This window comes from Lutzomyia longipalpis, chromosome 4 (genome assembly GCF_024334085.1).
Source record: "Lutzomyia longipalpis isolate SR_M1_2022 chromosome 4, ASM2433408v1".
Lineage (NCBI taxonomy): Eukaryota > Metazoa > Arthropoda > Insecta > Diptera > Psychodidae > Lutzomyia > Lutzomyia longipalpis.
The window spans coordinates 3,721,129-3,739,185 of record NC_074710.1 but is presented as its reverse complement, the minus strand read 5'-3'; the positions used below and the strand labels follow the sequence as shown (position 1 = coordinate 3,739,185).

The following is an 18,057-nucleotide window of genomic DNA, read 5'->3' as shown; positions in this document are numbered from 1 at the left end:
TTTCTTAATATGTATTTAAAAGAAGACCAAACAAATTCTAAAATTTTGTAGGTACATTTAAAATATTTTATTTTTGTATTTTTTATAAATAATTGGTGCTGGCGGTCCTACATGGGTCAGTAGACCCAAGGACCTTAGGGTGGGTTAGGATTAATAAAAAACAAATATTCGGAATATTAGTAATACTTGGAATATATTTAAAATATTCACAAATTTTGTAGAAAATTTTAAACATTTCTATTCCTTCTAACATTTCTAATTCTTTTAATAATATTCGTAATATTTACAGATCTTTGAGAATTTTCAAAATCTTCGTATTTTCCTGAAAATATTTAGTACATATATACTTTTGATTTTGAAAATATTTAGCATACTTCTTGGAGAATATTTAGGATCTTTATATCCTTAAAAAATATTCGGAATATTCTATGTATTCTTTTGAGAATATTAAGATTTTTTTATTCTTTTGTCAATACTCGGAATTTTTGTAGAATATTTAGAATATTTGATTTATTTTGAAGAGAATAATTATAACTGTTTTTTCTAATACCTTATAATTTAAAAAAAAAAACATTTCTGTCATTTAATAAGAATAAATTTTACTCGAATTCTCAAAATAAAAAGAAATGAGAAGAATTATATAAATCGCATTGCAAAATTGGCAACTTTTGAGAATCAGCGATATGTAGTTCTCGAAGGCAACTCACACGAGAATGAATGCTGCGGAAAAAGGCTGACACAGACCAAGAAAAAAGAGCAATATTCTCACTGAATATAATAATAGTTTTATTGGGTGAGTGGATATATGGTGTGGCCCTTAACCAATATCGCTCGCACTACTCGAATATAAAAATTTTAATAATATAATAAAAGTGACGGTGGTGCGAACCCACATCAAAATGTATTTTATTTCCTTCGCATATAGAGCCAGCTTCCCTCCGCACAATGGGGCTGGCAAAATGATATTTCAGACATTTTGTATACACAATATTGGCTCCGGTGAAGCTATATATTTTTGTCTAGGCACGCGGGTGTCAGTGGCAGAAGGTGGGAGCGAATTGCACGTGAGAATGGAATCCTCCTGCATGAAACCCCGCGTTCAAATGGCTAGACGTGATCCGCGACGGTGCTCTTGTGCAAAATATGCTTTGCTTGTATATGAGCGCAAGGAACACGCGAAAAAATGCAGCAAACAGATTGAAATTTGTGATTTATTGATTTGCAAAATGGTCTGATTTCTATACTCTCCTCCCTGTCGCTGCTGCTGCAGACACAAATTTATTGTTATACGAAACATTTTGCCTCTTGGTTGGATATTAATTAAATAATTATATAAGTTTTCGTGGAACTTCAGACGTTTCACGTAAATTTTATTTTATAAAACCCGCTGCGATTTTGGATTAGAGGCAAGCTCTATTGCAAATTAGTTGGTTTTCCATTTCGTAAATATTCTAATAGTATTGTAATCACCTCAGATCGGACTCAAACATGGTATGAGTACGTTTCAGACCACCCACATTACCAAAATGGTGGTGGAAAATTTTTGATCCAATAAAAATCAATAAAATTGAATGTGTTGAGATTTTAAAAGCTATATCTCTTGTTCTGCTTAACCGATTTCGGTCTATTTGAACCAAACATTGTGAACTCCCCCCGAAGAGACTGAATAAACTGAATTTCTTGAATTTTTAAACTTAAACACTTTCCTTTATAGGCCAGGAAAATTAGCCAAAAATGGCGGAAAAGCTTACACAAATTCCTAGACGGCTAAATTTTGCACCATTCGATAGCAAAAATTAAAAGAAATCATGTTTCCTTGGACGAAAACTGCGCTTATGTGGTTGCTATTTCCACAAAATGCGATTTAATATTTTCCATACAATTTCTCATAATTTTCTATAGAAGCCATTGAATGAACAGGTGGCGCCGCGAGTAGTTCAACATTATAAATTCAATTTGATATTTTAACCTCAAAATAAATGTTTCTGTTTTCATTTTTGTGTTCGCGTTTATACCGTACGTCCGGAATACGTGAGTTTTTGGTGGTGCCCCACGCTTTGGGCATGCATGTGACCTTGATCGTGTTGTGAAATTGTTATTGTCACACCGGGACGCTTTATTGATTTCTTTTAAATATTAAAAGAAATCTCCGTCGGTGCATATGATCTTGTACTCAATCAGCCCAACAGGATGCTGGAAATCAGATTCTCTCGTAAATCCATTCCGACCGTCAATTAGTACCACGAGGTGCGCCGGATATCGCTGAATTTCATCGGGAAGAAATACCTGTAAGTAATTATTGATTCCTTGGAGCTCTCTGTCAATCACAACATTCATCAAATTATCGCATTCTATCAGGAAACTCGCAAGGAAACTCGATGAAGCAACGCGTACGGGCAGCTCTTCTTCTTCTCGACGCACCTACCTACCGGAGTCCCAAAGTAGGCCTATTGAGCCACACCTGTACTCACCCAACAACTGATTCAGGGTCCAGCGGAGTCGCCGACCCAACTCCACGTCTAGAAGGCATACAGCATGGAAGTTTAGTCGGAGAGAGAAGTTTTAAAAGATGTCTCCTAGTTATAGCGGTGAATATTATGAAAAAACTATGTATCCACTGCTTCCTTCGAGGATCCATACTTCTTACACGAATGTTGGGAAATATTAAATGAATTAGTATTAAGTGAATTTCGTCATTTACGAGAAAAAGGGGAGGTCGCAATTGGGCGGCGGTCGCAATTGGGCCACGTTCCCCAATGTATCAATTTCGACGCATAAATAAGCTGAAGGAAAAAATCTTATCGAGCATTCCGCTAATGCTTTCTCCCCTTCGTTGCATTCTCTGATAAATTATCTGACTTCTCACACAGAAATGAAATAAATACTGCAGTGCTGCACATTCTCATAAGATCAAAAAGCGAATCACTTTGCAATCATATCCGTCACAAAATTACTACTCAAACGTACCTTGTGCGCCATCAAATAATACAAAAGTAATGTTTATTTCTTTACGGAAAATTCTCGTATACGCTAAATTGCATTTTCCACTGATGGATAAGTTAGAAAAAAAAGGTCTCCCTTTTGCAATTTTCATGTGAAAAATCACAAAATTCAATTGAAGATTTCGTTGCAAATATGAGCAAATGTGGAATATATTGTACGTATGGTGAGAGAGGCGCCTGTGTGTGTTAGTAATCAAATATTCTAGTATAGTTTTGCAAAGCGAAAATGTATGATGCAACTATATAAAGAATTTTCTCTCACATATACAATTCAATTTTGGCATTCCCTTTGTTTTCATTGCAATTTTCTCGTTTTTCAGAGCTTTTCCTCGTTGTACACACGGAACCAGGAGAGAAATTGCAATTCCACTCGCCAAGTGTACTCGTGGTGTACACGAGGAAATGCGATATATTTACCCTGTTGAGCACCACTCCCAAACTCCTGCTCTTGTTTCTCATTCAATTTTTATGAAGAGACAAATAGGACGTCATAGAGGAGTCTGCAAATACTCAGGTTTCGGGAGTTATTTCAGGAATTCAGCTACACTCTAACCCCCACCCAATTCTGATTTTCAGCATTCAAATTTAAAATATAATGAGCTTTATGTCCTTTTTTTAGATTTCATTTTGGTGCTAAATTCAAGTGGACCTACCTATTTTTTCTGTCATACGTATAGAAATTAAAGGAATCTACTCAGTTTTATTCCTGCTGTATGTCCTCATTAGAATATTTTCGCCAAATAAATAAAATTTTGTGAAAGAAAAACAAAAAAAAAGCCTTTCAAACTATTTTTATTTTCCATTGAAAAGAAAAGGAAATATCATGGAAAGATATACAATACAACATATAGTCAAAGAATGTAAAAAACACGCCCTCTCCCCTATTTGAAACATAATTTTTTAAGAAAAGTTTATAAAAAAAATCTTGGCTATACAATTTAGTGAAATTAATTGTCTTTTACATACATACAGTATTCGTACAACATAATTTTTCTTGTTATTGCAAAACAAAAGTATTTAGGTACTTAAATACTCATTGTGGACAACAAAATACAAATCCTTGGAATTTAATCCAAAGAGGATAATGAATAAATACTATGAGTAAAAGCCATTCTCAAGAAGCTTGGAAAAATATGCAACTTCAAAAAAGCGAGAAAATGATTTGAAGATGGTTGGGTGCGTTGAAACATTCAAGAAAACACTGCAATTTTATTAGGTATTATTTCGCATTTAGTTTGACAAATAAGAGAAGATAGCATTTATTTTATAAATATTGAGAATTTTTTAAAGTATTTTTTTGTTTGTTTCTCCAAAGAAATGAACTGCGGAATTCCTCTCTGGTATGTACTAGTAAGACATTTCTGGTAATCTCAACCAATGAAATTTTTTTTTAAATTAGAAGCTAGAAAAGTAAAACAAAATTGAATTAGACGTGTTTAGAATTTGCAATATTTCATAGAAATTCTTGAAACATTTCGAATTTTTCAACTTCTTCAATTGTAATTTCATTAATTTTAGTTTTTCCATAGATTATTGAAAAAAAAAAAGATTTTTTTAATAGTCAAAAACTGTAAAGCTTTTCGAAAGTTTAAAAAAAAAGTTTTAATTTATCGGAGAAGTGGAAGAAAAGCCTCAAAGATCAATAAAGAAATCAATTCTGTAAAAAATGTCAAACTCCCAATAATGTCAAAAAGCCCGTGTCAATGATTTCCCAACAAGATGGCGCCACATATAATCATTCCCCTGCAAATTGACTATACAACAAATACAGAAGGGATGACATTCTAAATTAATATAAATCACATTGTATGTCTGAGAAAATAGTTTTCATACAAAAATTGCTATATAATATTAATTTATATGGAAACTTTCTGATAAGCACCCAAGAGTCTGGTTCTCACTCCTGCTTGGATGGAACTTTACGTCTTTAGCAAACCGGAAAGCGCACTTCAGAGGGCGGGTGAGAGTGGGTAAAAATTGAAGAGGAAAAATATAAAATACAATCACGTGAAAAATTTACTAAAAACACAACATGCAGAAACTTTTCACTCCGAGCAAAACTTTCCTGGACTTCCCTTTTGAAACATTATTTGGTCACACAGAGTGCAACTTGCAAACAGTAAATTTACCCCAACTCTCCTCCATATTCTTTACACTGCTAGATGTTTCATAGAGGGTGTGGGGGATGGTGATGCGGGAGAGATAGAGAGTAACATAAAAGGGGGGTAAGAATGAGTGCAAAAAATGCATAACTCGTACATCAAATAAATTTATCGTTCCTTGTTCATTGCGACTTTTGAAAATTTAATTTTTCCCCCATTCAGGAGTATTTCCGCTGTATGCTGTTTCCCTTCATTGTTTTTCCCCCGGATGTTATATAGAAAATATCTCAAAGAATCTTCCATTGAGGTATGTTACTTTTACTAATGTTAGAAGTTTTCTCAAGGCTCTCAAAAGGGTATTCATTTGCAGGATATTTTAATTTAAATTCATTGCTAAACATTTTCAAATAAATCCGTAATTCTAAAAGTCAATTTTCACTGCAAGTTACTTCCATTAGAACACTTTGGGCAAATAAATTATTTTATCAAGCCTATTTCTCTGTAGTGAGGCTTCTGTGAGTGTTAAAAGGATTCATAGAACTCTGTGTAGACAAACTTTTGGGGTTATTGACGAATCCTATTGCAAGGTGCAATAGGGTAAAATGTGGGTGTATAAAATAAGCCCAAAAGTGCATTTAAAGCAAACACGATAAGCTCTTTGACGTCCCCTTCGGTGCCCATCGATGGTCAATGTTTCTTTTGAAGGCCCTCTGAACTGCAATTGCTCTCAACAGATTTCCCTGGGCGCGCGGGGCTTTTCTCCATGCTATGTATATTCGTTGGGGAAAAGCAAACATGCAAAATTGAACTCGACCGCACTGTGTATAGGAGGTCGGGGAGGAGCTTTTGAAAAGCAAAAGGACACGGTGGAAAATACGTGGAAGCGCAGATTATATTTTAATCGGCGCTCTCGCTTCGAAAGACCCAACGTGGATGGGTTTTGGTTAAAAGAAGAATCACGTTGTGTTTGCCCAGACCAAATGCCACTTTTGCTCCATTCTATGGATCAAACATTGAATTGTCAACAAAGAGGTACCACGTTGATTATATCGTGACCCCATCAATGCCACTTGAGCTCATACTCAGTGTGTGGATTCAAACGTCGTATATGGGGGATGCATGTGACACGATAAAAAATACATACATACGTTTAATAATTCATAGTACAGGCACTACATATCCCCATGATATGCACGAAGTTTGCTGTTAAATATTGCGATATGGAAAATTGGGATAAAATAGTAATTGCTATATTCATGTGAATTTTTGCGAAAAAAGGATTTTCTCATATTCAACCCCATTTGTATGTATGACAGGCCCACCCCCACAAAAAACAATGCAAATATTCTGCAGCAACAATTTTATTTTATAATGGCACGTTTTGCAATACTGCGAGAGATTTTTTTTTCCATTTAACATTTTGTCCACCATTTAATGTTCATATTGAATAACTTTTAATTTTACTGTAGAACTGAAATCATTATTTTTATTGGGGAAACAGAAAGAATTTTTTACGCTGCTTGTTAAAAAAAAGGGAAATTTAATATTTGTACTTTTATATAAAATTCATGGAGTTTTCCGAATTGAATTACTTTCTTTTTCATCAATTTTGTACATCAGAATGCCATTTACACATTGGTGTGAGTTAAGAATTAATTTCAAGTAAATTGAACATTGAATTTAGCCACCTCCTCCATAAACTATTCTCCCATCAATTTTTCGTGTTTGGAATTAGAAATAGTTATATGGAGTTCAGGGGAATTTATTTTCTACTCCCAGAGGTAATAATTAAAACGAAAGGGTTGCGCAATTAAAAAAAATCATCCCCATGTGTAATTGTAGAGTAGATAAATTAAGCATTCAAACACAATTCACACACAGATAGTCATAAATCTTCTGCGAACGCTAGACTCCTAAGTCCGCCTCCAATTGGCACGCATCCACACATCTAGGGGAAATTTTTTGAAGATTTTCTAGATAAATTTTTAGCACGTTTGTCCAATTTATGTATTTTTTTTATACATTTTCAAACACGATTTATTTACTTAATTAAAAATTCTATGGTTTGCCTAAAAAGATATCAAGCAACTCTGGAGCTGCTTTGTATTGGGAATGCCATTCCCGAATTTTCTTATCGAACTTTTCAATCATTTCTGGAGTCATTTCTTCGTTGTAAGAACCGACTTTTCCCTTTCTCATGAATTTGAATTCCATATCTCTATCGGAATTCGTTATAGTGGAATACTCAATAAGATGGGTTTCAAAATTAACGCTTTTGTTAACTGAAAATTAAGTAAAAAGAATTACTTGTGAGTATTTCAAAATTACCTATACTTAACCACTGACAAATACAACTTACCGGCCATTTTCTTAAAAGAAAGGTGATCTTCGAGGGCATTAATTTGATCATCGTTGTAGATTTTTCCGAGGAATTTTGATGTCTTTCGAATAGCCTCCTTGAGATCTCTTTTCATATCTTCGTACGTTAGAAAGAGAATGTTGCTTTCATTCCGCATGTTCCAGTAGTCAGTTATATGACCCTCAATAGGTGCGAAAACAACTTAAGAAAAAAAAGAAGATATAAAAACATTTTTTTTTAAAGAATGTTCTTATAGTGGAAAAATCCATACCAGAATCTTTAAGAAAAGCCTCAATGTAATCATTGAAATTTCCTCTGTACCCAACAACATTTCTGTGCATGTGATAGTTAGAAATGGCCGTATCCTTAGTATTTCGAGCAATATAGATGATCCTCGGTTTAACCGTCCAAATGCCTTTTGGTAAAAGAGGAGCTGGAAGATGTGATTTAATGATTCGTGGTGAGGATAATGCTTCCAATTCAGTCATGGATTGGGTGTTGCTACAAAAATTAAAAACTGTACCTATCCTGGGGAAGGAAAAGAAAACAAGATCAACGCCATGACCAAGATGTATTTGTATGTATGTACTTACTCAAAGAATGGTGACCTTTTTTGCAGATCAATTGATTTTCCTCTCTCAAAATCAAGATCATTGCAAATTTGCCAAACCATCTCCTGAGTCCATGTTGTTCCAGTCTTTGGAAAACCCACAACCCACACATCATCTGGTCTAATTACAAAATTATTAATTTCCTCCACACTTCCTTCGTGCTGTGACGTAATAAAAAATGACCAAGGACCCCAATTTTTGGAGATTGGGAGATCAGGATGTGGAGTATGATGAACTCTGGAAAACTCTGGGGCTCCAAAGTACTCAGCTTCCCTCGTTAGAGGTCCAGTTGGAATTTTTTCAAATCTCAAAGACATTTTCTTTTCACTCTAAATTGCACAATCTTTGAAGTATTATACACTCTTTGGATATTTTAAAATTTAAAGTATACGCTCTTTACCTACAGGTAACTCACTGACAGTTTCACTTTTATTCTCTGCTATATATTCACTGATAGTACCTCTAAAAATAATAATTAAACGCGGTTTTACTGGCAAAAATGTTGTATAGTTCGCAAAAGAAATGTTGATTAACAACGAGTCCATTTCTTGCTAATAAACTAATTAGAAACTTTGCATAATGTATTGCGACATAAACTCTAAAAAATGACTTCACTTTAATGTTTTTTTTGTGACGGACATAACATATTTTATTGTAGAAAATATTAAGTTATCTCATGTTTAATATAATTTAAAATAAAAAGAGAATATTTAAATGTTAAAAATGTTTATTTTCTTTATCAATTTTTATTGAATTTCCCCGATGTACATAAATATTGCAATACATATTTTAAAATATTTTCCTTTTATATTATTTGCTCAAGAAGTTCAAGTTTTCATGAGAAGAAAATTTTCTCATATACAAAACTAATAAGTAGGTTGAGTGGGAAAAGCTCTCAAATCAAAGTCAAGCTGTGTGATTGTTTCATGTTGGGAAAACTTTGCATGTTCTACATTATTTTTTTCATTTGTAACTTTTCCAACATTTTCATAGCTTTTTGGGGGTAAAATTTAATATCAAAAGCGTTAGATGGAAACTTTCACTCCGTCCAAAGTATCACTCAGCTATATCTGTGTATGTACTTTTTTGTGTAATATTTTCCGTATGTGTTGAGCATTTCTCTAAAGTGGATTCTGTTTACATTATTAACGTTCTTCTGTGAAAGACGGTTAAACTGAAAAGTTATTCTATATGCTTCAACATAACTCCTCAAATAGCAAAGTTGGAAATTAGTTTAAAATATATTGTATTAGGTGAGTTTCCCTGTGAATCACAATGGAAAGTTTTGAGGGAAATACCGGAATGTTGCACATAATTGTACCATATATGGAAAATGAATTATTAGCATTCCTTCACCTAAGTATAAAGGTAGTTAGTCACTCTTAAAGAAAAACTTTAGTTAAAATTACTGAAGTGATCAGCTGAAAGGCATTTTAACAGAAAATATCACATATAATTGGTTATAATAAATATAACTTTTAGGCTCAAATGAAAAAAATCAATTAAAGAATATAAAACCGATTAAAATGATCAAAAATGGCACAATTATTCGGCCAAAGGTATGAAACAATCAAAATAAAACAAACAAATAAATAATAAGAGCAAAAGTTATTGAGTGAAAAGAAAATATAGCAGATTGAAAAAGTTCTAGTAATGCATCCAACACCTGAATTAATCTAAAAAACAATATGAGTCAGTTAAATTATTTTAAAAATTGTAAGATTTTTTTAAGCAAAACTGATTTAATCATAAAAGTAAGAAAGTAAACAAAATATACAGAAAAATTAGATTTTTATAAAACCACACAAATTAATTAAAGAAAAACACTGAAATGATTACATTCTGTTCAATGATATTACTGTGAGAGACTAGAACCTCACACTGCCAAGTCGAATTGGATCATAATGATGAGGAAACTCAAAATGGAGCTCACACTTGAGGCAATCAGGGTGGAGTCCAGCGGGAACATGCCACAAATTGTAATATCCAATTTATTCTGAACAACCTGAATGGAGAAAATGTCCACCTGAAAGCAACAAAGGCAATTGTGGAATGTCTACGTACTCTCGTACCGAATGCAGCTCAATTTAAACTCACGGATTTCTTGAGGCGTCCATCCACGTGAACTGTTGGGAATCTATGCAGCAGCCTGCCCGTTCTCCGGCACTCCTTCATCGCCTCTGTGGAGGATTTTGCGTGAAAGAAGAGATCCATGTACTGGAAGTAGGCATAGAGGAGGCTGTAGATGTAGATACTCCAATTGGCTTTGATCTCATTTCGATAGCTCTCCCTAATGGCCACATAGAGGTAGAATAGCTGAGACATTGAGTTCATGAAGGCAATTATCACGAAGATTAACATCTGAATGGCGTAGACTGAATTTAATTTTTTCATTAATTTGCATGTCCTATAGTGGCAGATACATAGCAAATCTAGCAAATCGCTCTCATCACAGAATTTTTGCATTTGTTGGAATTTACTTTTCCCTTGAATTTTCCTTATTTTCACAATAGATCTCTCAATGGTTTGATTGATAACCTTGAAATACATCTCAGTCCGTAGAACTCCCAAGAAGAAGAAGTTTGCAGCAACAGTTTGGATGCAGTATGGAACGAAGAAGGCAAATGAGGCATAAAAAATCGTCATACTATCGAGCATCTTTGTGGTTTCTCTAACAAACAAGAGGCCAGTTGTTAAACCGGATATAGATATTATGACTGATTTCCTGAAAAACTGCAGGATAAGATACCAAACATTTTTCACTGCATCATCTGTGAAGTGTGGAAGTAAAGCCGCGTGAAGATCTTCATTTTGGTTGAGAAGCTTTTGAAGTCTCTTAGTTCGTACGATGTGAATGATGTACACCAATACAATGGACAAAAAGTTTATGAGAACTTGAATAATGGTCACTATTTCGGCCGTAGATTTCAAATGAATCGAACCACTGAAGTGTTGGAGGTGGAACAGCGCATAAGGGTAGAAAACGAAGACAAAGATTATAACACAAGAGGACCAAATCCGTGTTATAGGGCTTAATGTGTGCGTTCCAGTTGCTGGATTATATTTAAACACAAGAACTCCAAAGATATGCCCAACAATTAGGTTGAATGCAAAAACGATAAATGCTGCAACTTTCAGAGATTTCGTAAAAAATGATGGGAAATGTCGATTTGCGCCGTATCTATTGTTTTTCTGCATGTTCGCACCGAGCTTTTAGTCACTCTGTTTGAGAAAGAAGAAAACTTTCAGTCATACAATCGATATTTTCTCATCAAATTTTATTAAGTACATAGTTGAAGATACTTATCTGTATCAATTAATGTTGGGGTTCATCATAAAAGGAAGAAAAATCGTAACAGATTTTCAATTTTTCCAACTTTTACAATAAGTCTAAACAATTATTAAGTAAATGTACATTTTATTATATTAATATATTAAATGTGCAAATTGTGAAAACTGGGATAAATGAGAAAAATATCAAGAAAATTTACAAATAAAAAAACCCTTTCGCATTCACTGGATTATGCGCATACCCAAACATAACATGTTTTATTTTACGGAGTTTAAACTAATTTATTAATTTTTTTTTTACATAAAACATACAGGGAATCTTCGTAATCTTAATCTTAATATATAAGGAGTACTAGGCTCTGGTTGTATAGTACAATGTAAAGTTAATAAATAAGTTTTTTTTGTTTTTTTTTTTTTAGAAAAAAAAGAAGGTAATAAACTCTCTTAGAAATCATGTTTTTGTTTTTTTTTCTCCCACCCCTCCCTAAGGTCTTCGGGTCTCATGTTTTTGTGATTAAAAAATGTTTTTCAAACATTTGTTCAGTAAAGAGAGTTTTGTTGTGCATATCTTTACATACATAAATCATTTATTTTATATTTAGGTATTTCAGAAGTATATTTCTCTAAACTCAAAGATTTTTTAAACAAAAAAAAAGAAAGAATTTATTCATAAAAAAGGAAATATGTATATATAGAATAATATCATACAGAAGGGTGGTTATAATAAAAATCAGACAAATAAAATTAAAGAAAAACATTTAGCAGATTATACTTCTTTCAATATGAGGCTATAGAGAAACAATAAGATAGAGCCTCACACTGCCAAGTCGAATTGGATCATAATGACGAGGAAACTCAAAATGGAGCTGAGACTTGAGGCAATCAGGGTGTAGTCCAGCGGGAACATGCCACAAATCGTAATATCCAATTTATTCTGGACAACCTGAATGGAGAAAATGTCCACCTGAAAGCAACAAAGGCAATTGTGGAATAACTACTCTCGTGCCAAATGCAATTTTGGCCATTTAAACTCACGGATTTCTTGAGGCGTCCATCCACGTGAACTGTTGGGAATTTATGTAGCAGCCTTCCTGTTCTCCGGCTCTCCTTCATCGCCGACTTTGCGGATTTTGCATGAAAGAAGAGATCCATGTACTGGAAGTAGGCATAGAGGAGGCTGTAGATGTAGATACTCCAATTGGCTTTGATCTCATTTCGATAGCTCTCCCTAATGGCCACATAGAGGTAGAATAGCTGAGACATTGAGTTCATGAAGGCAATTATCACGAAGATTAGCATCTGAATGGCATAGATTGAATTCAAACTTTTCATTAATTTGCATGTCCTATAGTGGCAGATACATAGCAAATCTAGCAAATCGCTCTCATCACAGAAGTTTTTCATTTTTTGAAATTTACTTTTCGTTTGATTCTTATTAACTTTCACGCTAGATTTCTCAATAGTTTGGTTGATAACTTTAAAATACATTTCAGTTCGTAAAACTCCCAAGTAGAAAAAGTTGGCAGCCACTGTTTGGATGCAATACGGAATGAAAAAGGCAAATGAGGCATAAAAAATCGTCAAAGTATCGAGCATTTTTGTTGTTTCTCTTACAAACAGGAGGCCAGATGTTAAACCAAAAGTAGCTACAAAGATTGATTTTCGGTAGAAATGTAGGATAAGATGCCAAATAAATTTTAATGAATCTTCAGTGAAGTATGGATGTAGAGTAGAGTGAAGATTTTCATTCTCATTGAGAAGCTTTTTAAGTCTATTAGTTCGTATGATGTGCATGATATACACTAACAAAATGGACCAGTAGTTCATGAGAACTTGAATAATGGTCACTATTTCGGCTGTTGTTTTCAAATGAATCGGACCAGTGAGAAAATTTAGGTGGGACAGCGCGTAAGGATAGAAAAGGGTGAAGAAGATTGTTACACAGAAGGACCATATCCGTGTTATTGGACTCAATGTGTGTCTCCCAGATGATACATTATATCTGAATACAAGTATTCCAAAGATATGTCCTGCAATGATGTTGTATGCAAAAATAAAAAATCCAGCTAATTTTAGAGATTTTGTAAAAAATGGTGGGAAATATTCTTCATTTTCAGCCACTTTCTTTTCCTTCTGCATGTTCACAAAACTGACTTTATATTCACTCTCTGTATATGAAAAGAAAAATTCTAGCCACATAATCGATAATCTCTCATAAAAAAATAATGGTTGAAGATACTTATCTAAATCAATTAATTTTGGGCTTATCATAACAAGAAAAGTCTTCACAGATTATCAATTTTCCAAATTAAAAATTGGGAGATACGATAAATCTAAACAAAAATTAAAGTAAATGTGCGAAATGTAAAAAAATCGGAAGAAAATTTACAAAAGAAAAATTTAACATTTTCGCGATCATGCGCGATACCCAAACGTATAACACATTTTATTTCATCGAAGTTAAACTAATTTGATTAATTTTCCTTATTTTACTAGGACGAGGAATATATTTATATTGGGCTGAAGTTCAAATAAAGTAGTCTCTAAATTAAAAACTAATCAACCCCTCTTATCATCTTAATGTTCATTGAATCAAGTATACTTTCTCTCTGTCTCTAAATCAATAAGTCCACATTTTATCATACCGCATAGGTAGATAGTTGTCATTGGTAAAGAGTATAGAACGGATTAGTTACTTCGTACGGATTAGTTTTAGCTTAGAACAATTTAGAGAAGGATGAATGAAGAAAGCAACAAAGTTCCTTTAAGAAGAAAAACTTTTGCAATTTTTTCAAAACTTTCGACACCTCTTAAAATCGTATCATCGCTCATATTTTTGTTTAATTTCGGTATCGGCACAATACTTGGTTTAGTGGTGATAAAATATGATTTTTCATCTGGAATTTACACCGTCAATTCAATTGGACGCATTTGGTCAATTTTCTTAGCTGTGTGCCTTCTCTTTCTCTATCCCTTTGCCTTTATTCAAATGAGTTTATTCGATGGTACCATTGAATTGAGATCTGTTCAGGGATTTGTTACAATTCTGCAGGTCACAATGAACTACATATCAATCATTTTAGTATACCTGATACATAGCTTCAGAACAAAACGACTCATAAACATTATTAATGGAAATGATAAACTTTACGACATTCTATTACCTTTAACCTCTGCACATGCACCAAAATTTGTTTGGCATTTTGTAATTCAGTACTTTAGAAAGGCATTCATACTGACAACTTTATGTTTGATAATCGGTTCATTATATATTGGAGAAATGAATAAATTGCTGCGAACATCAGGAACATGGTCAACAGCATTTACTTTCTTCTGCCCGTACTGTGTCCAAACTTTCGCTGCTAACTTCTTCTTCTTGGGACTACTTCGAACTGAACTATATTTCAAACTTATCAATCAAATCATCGAGGAGGCAGTCGAAGAAACAAGTAAGCAACAACCTCCAAAGAATGACTCTCAAATAGAGAAATATTCAGACTATTCAGACATCCTGGATAAACTATGTTGGTGTCATAACTGGATCTGTACTATGATGAAGAACCTAAATGCAGTCTACGCCATTCAGATGTTAATCTTCGTGATAATTGGCTTCATGAACTCAATGTCTCAACTATTCTACCTCTATGTGGCCATTAGGGAGAGCTATCGAAATGAGATCAAAGCCAATTGGAGTATCTACATCTACAGCCTCCTCTATGCCTACTTCCAGTACATGGATCTCTTCTTTCATGCAAAATCCGCAAAGTCGGCGATGAAGGAGAGCCGGAGAACAGGAAGGCTGCTACATAAATTCCCAACAGTTCACGTGGATGGACGCCTCAAGAAATCCGTGAGTTTAAATGGCCAAAATTGCATTTGGCACGAGAGTAGACATTCCACAATTGCCTTTGTTGCTTTCAGGTGGACATTTTCTCCATTCAGGTTGTCCAGAATAAATTGGATATTACGATTTGTGGCATGTTCCCGCTGGACTACACCCTGATTGCCTCAAGTCTCAGCTCCATTTTGAGTTTCCTCGTCATTATGATCCAATTCGACTTGGCAGTGTGAGGCTCTATCTTATAGTCTCTCGCTATAGCATCATTTAATGAAATGTAATCAGCTCAATGTTTTTCTTTAATTAAACATTTTCTAATTCTTTTTCTTTGATTTTTTTTATCGTTTGAATTTAAGTGAAATAGAGTAAATTACGGAGATATTTGCTACTTTAATAGTCTTTTAAAAATTCCTTAATATTCATGCAATTTTAAAATCAAGAAATATTTAAGTACAGGTACAAAATTTTCCTCCCCCTTATAAAATTAAATATTTTTACATATTTTTTAGTCAGTTTATAAATTAAATTTTATTTTAAATTGAAAAAGTTTATTCCATTTAAAGTCCGGAGCGAGGAGAATATAAAAGATTTTTCCTGGTTTCATTTTTTTATGCCAATCTGGCAAATAAACCCCAATATATCCACGAACTAGGGGTTATAAAATTTTCCTATTTTATTGTACAAATCCATATATCTGTGATCTGAAAAAAAAATCCCAATTTCTCCCTAAAAAAAAAAGAGAATCATCAGAGTGGGAATTATTGCAATAAACATAGAGGATTGGGCCTTGTGTTTTGGCAGATGGGTATGAACAACAACGAAAAAAAAACTGCTCCCTGGGGGTGGAAAAGTACACCCACCATGAACATTTGGAGATGAAAATGAATATAGATTGCACGGTCGTCTATTATTTAATACAAACGCAATACGGTAAGTAAATGCATTGCAGCCGCTGAGTTTTCCTCCCCCACAGAAATATGGTATGTGCGGGTGGAAAGATCGATATTTGTGCGGAAAAATGAAAATGAATGTGGAATCCATTTGGGAGATTGGGGAGGGTGTGCGGAAGGGGTGATTTCGATTGGATTTTGGGGTATGTGAATGGAAGTTACAAACACCCCAGTCAGGGGAAAACTGGAAAATACACACGAGTAAACACAATATTCATTGATATTTGATTAAACCATTGTATAACAATTTAATATAGTAATACAATCTCTGAAGGGATGAAAAAATCCAAGAGTTCCGTACCTTCCTCTTTTGAGGGGAACGTAGATGGCGCGCGGACTGGTGCAAATTCGGGGGTAAGTGAAATGCAAGGAGGACCTTCCTCCCATTCACAAGATCATTTGCTCTCGAGCGCTCATGGTGATCACTTGAAGGGTCGCATGAGCTGAGCGTTTTTTCTATATGGACTTTTTTCTATATGGACTTTTTTCTGTATAAACTGAAGAGTGGGTTGCAGAAGAGGTGCACAAAAAAGGGCTGAAGGAAGAAAAATGTACACGGAGTTGAGTTCAGATCTTGCAACATTTTTGGTTGTACATGAGTGGGAATGAACAGAAATACATTTTCTTTCCCTTTTGCACAATGAGATCTTCCAAAGTCTTGAAGAACACAAATTTTGTCTTTTCGAGCAAAATTCTGCCTCAAACACGCTAGCTCATTCGAGACGAGCTGATATTGTTACTAACGAATTTAAAATACTCAATATAAACTTTTATTTACTTTTTTTTTTATTTTTTAGAAGTTTTTTCAATCTCTTTTTAAGACAACTTTGAATCAAAAATTTACTTTTAAAGGTTAGTAAAATAATAATTTTGAAAACTCCGTGAAAATATTAGGTAAATTAAAAAAATATATAGGTATCTAATTTTAAAAAATTAAATTCAAAAAATGAAATTGAATTGATTAAAATATAATAATTAATCAATATTTGGCTAGACCAGAATAATAGAAAAATTCTATTTGCGGGTTTAACCCTCCGTATACTATGAGGGGTAGGTGACCAACCCTAGAGCTATATTTCGAATTATTACGCCTTAGTTCTTAGAGATATAGAACCAAGCTTTGAGAAATAAGTTTTTTGGTTATCTGAGAAGATTGTGTAAAAATTTCAGGTCAATCCGACCACCAGAATAAAAGTTATAAGGAAAAAATATAAAAAGAGGGAATTCAAAAATTGTTGTAACAGTCAAAATTCCATTTTCTCTTCACTTTGTCACTATTTGTCTCTTTCTAGAAGATTCTAACCTCAAAAAATTATTGAAAAAAATCATCAAAAAATCCATTGAAAAATTTATTTTTGTGTTCAAAATGGATAAAAGACTTATTAGGGAGTACCAAGGAGTCTATTAAAGCTCATTTGACTGAAAGATTTTGCTTTTTTGCAAAAAATTCTATGGGGTCAGTCACCTACCCCATTGTAATGCACGTAAGTGTTTTGGTCACAGTACGGAGGGTTAAGGCGTTTAAAAAACAAAGTGAACAAAACTTTTTATAATTTTCAGCGATGTTTCAGCATAGTGCTACTTGGAATTTAGGATTTATAATTGTGTTTGAAGTAGTACATCGAGTACATCATATGTTGGAAAGATAGTCAGATTAATATTTTAAGAATAAAAAAAGAATTTTTTTGAGGCTTCCAAAAATACTTTTCGCGTGTTAAGAAAAAAATATTCTTAAATATTTTTCTTTTAGCGCTTTTTAAATCTTTATATTTCTTCATTAACTGGGTAGTGCAGAATACGAAACGGATGAGTGGTTTTTACTAACTTAAAGGGATTTCTCAGTATAATTATTTTAACCTGAACATGTCAATTGGGGCGAATTTAGTCGCTAATGTAAACAGTAT

At 33.6% G+C, this 18,057-nt stretch overlaps 5 protein-coding genes across 5 annotated transcripts in view; 1 reads left to right on the top strand and 4 right to left on the bottom strand.

Annotated features, from left to right (window-relative positions):
- LOC129795731 (40S ribosomal protein S10b-like) overlaps positions 1-18,057 on the bottom strand; it is a 575,051-nt gene that overhangs the window by 249,132 nt on the left and 307,862 nt on the right. The gene's annotated exons all lie outside the window — the stretch shown is intronic.
- LOC129794444 (luciferin sulfotransferase-like) lies at positions 7,163-7,620 on the bottom strand. Its single transcript, XM_055835196.1, has 2 exons — positions 7,464-7,620; positions 7,163-7,386 (listed from the first exon to the last, which is right to left on the bottom strand). Exons 1-2 carry the CDS (start codon positions 7,618-7,620, stop codon positions 7,163-7,165), a joined length of 381 nt encoding a protein of 126 aa, XP_055691171.1.
- LOC129794443 (gustatory receptor for bitter taste 66a-like) lies at positions 9,951-10,399 on the bottom strand. Its single transcript, XM_055835195.1, has 2 exons — positions 10,172-10,399; positions 9,951-10,100 (listed from the first exon to the last, which is right to left on the bottom strand). Exons 1-2 carry the CDS (start codon positions 10,397-10,399, stop codon positions 9,951-9,953), a joined length of 378 nt encoding a protein of 125 aa, XP_055691170.1.
- LOC129794442 (gustatory receptor for bitter taste 66a-like) lies at positions 12,180-12,769 on the bottom strand. The gene is made up of 2 exons (XM_055835194.1): positions 12,401-12,769; positions 12,180-12,329 (listed from the first exon to the last, which is right to left on the bottom strand). Exons 1-2 carry the CDS (start codon positions 12,767-12,769, stop codon positions 12,180-12,182), a joined length of 519 nt encoding a protein of 172 aa, XP_055691169.1.
- On the top strand, positions 14,646-15,436 carry LOC129794441 (gustatory receptor for bitter taste 66a-like). The gene is made up of 2 exons (XM_055835193.1): positions 14,646-15,215; positions 15,287-15,436. Exons 1-2 carry the CDS (start codon positions 14,646-14,648, stop codon positions 15,434-15,436), a joined length of 720 nt encoding a protein of 239 aa, XP_055691168.1.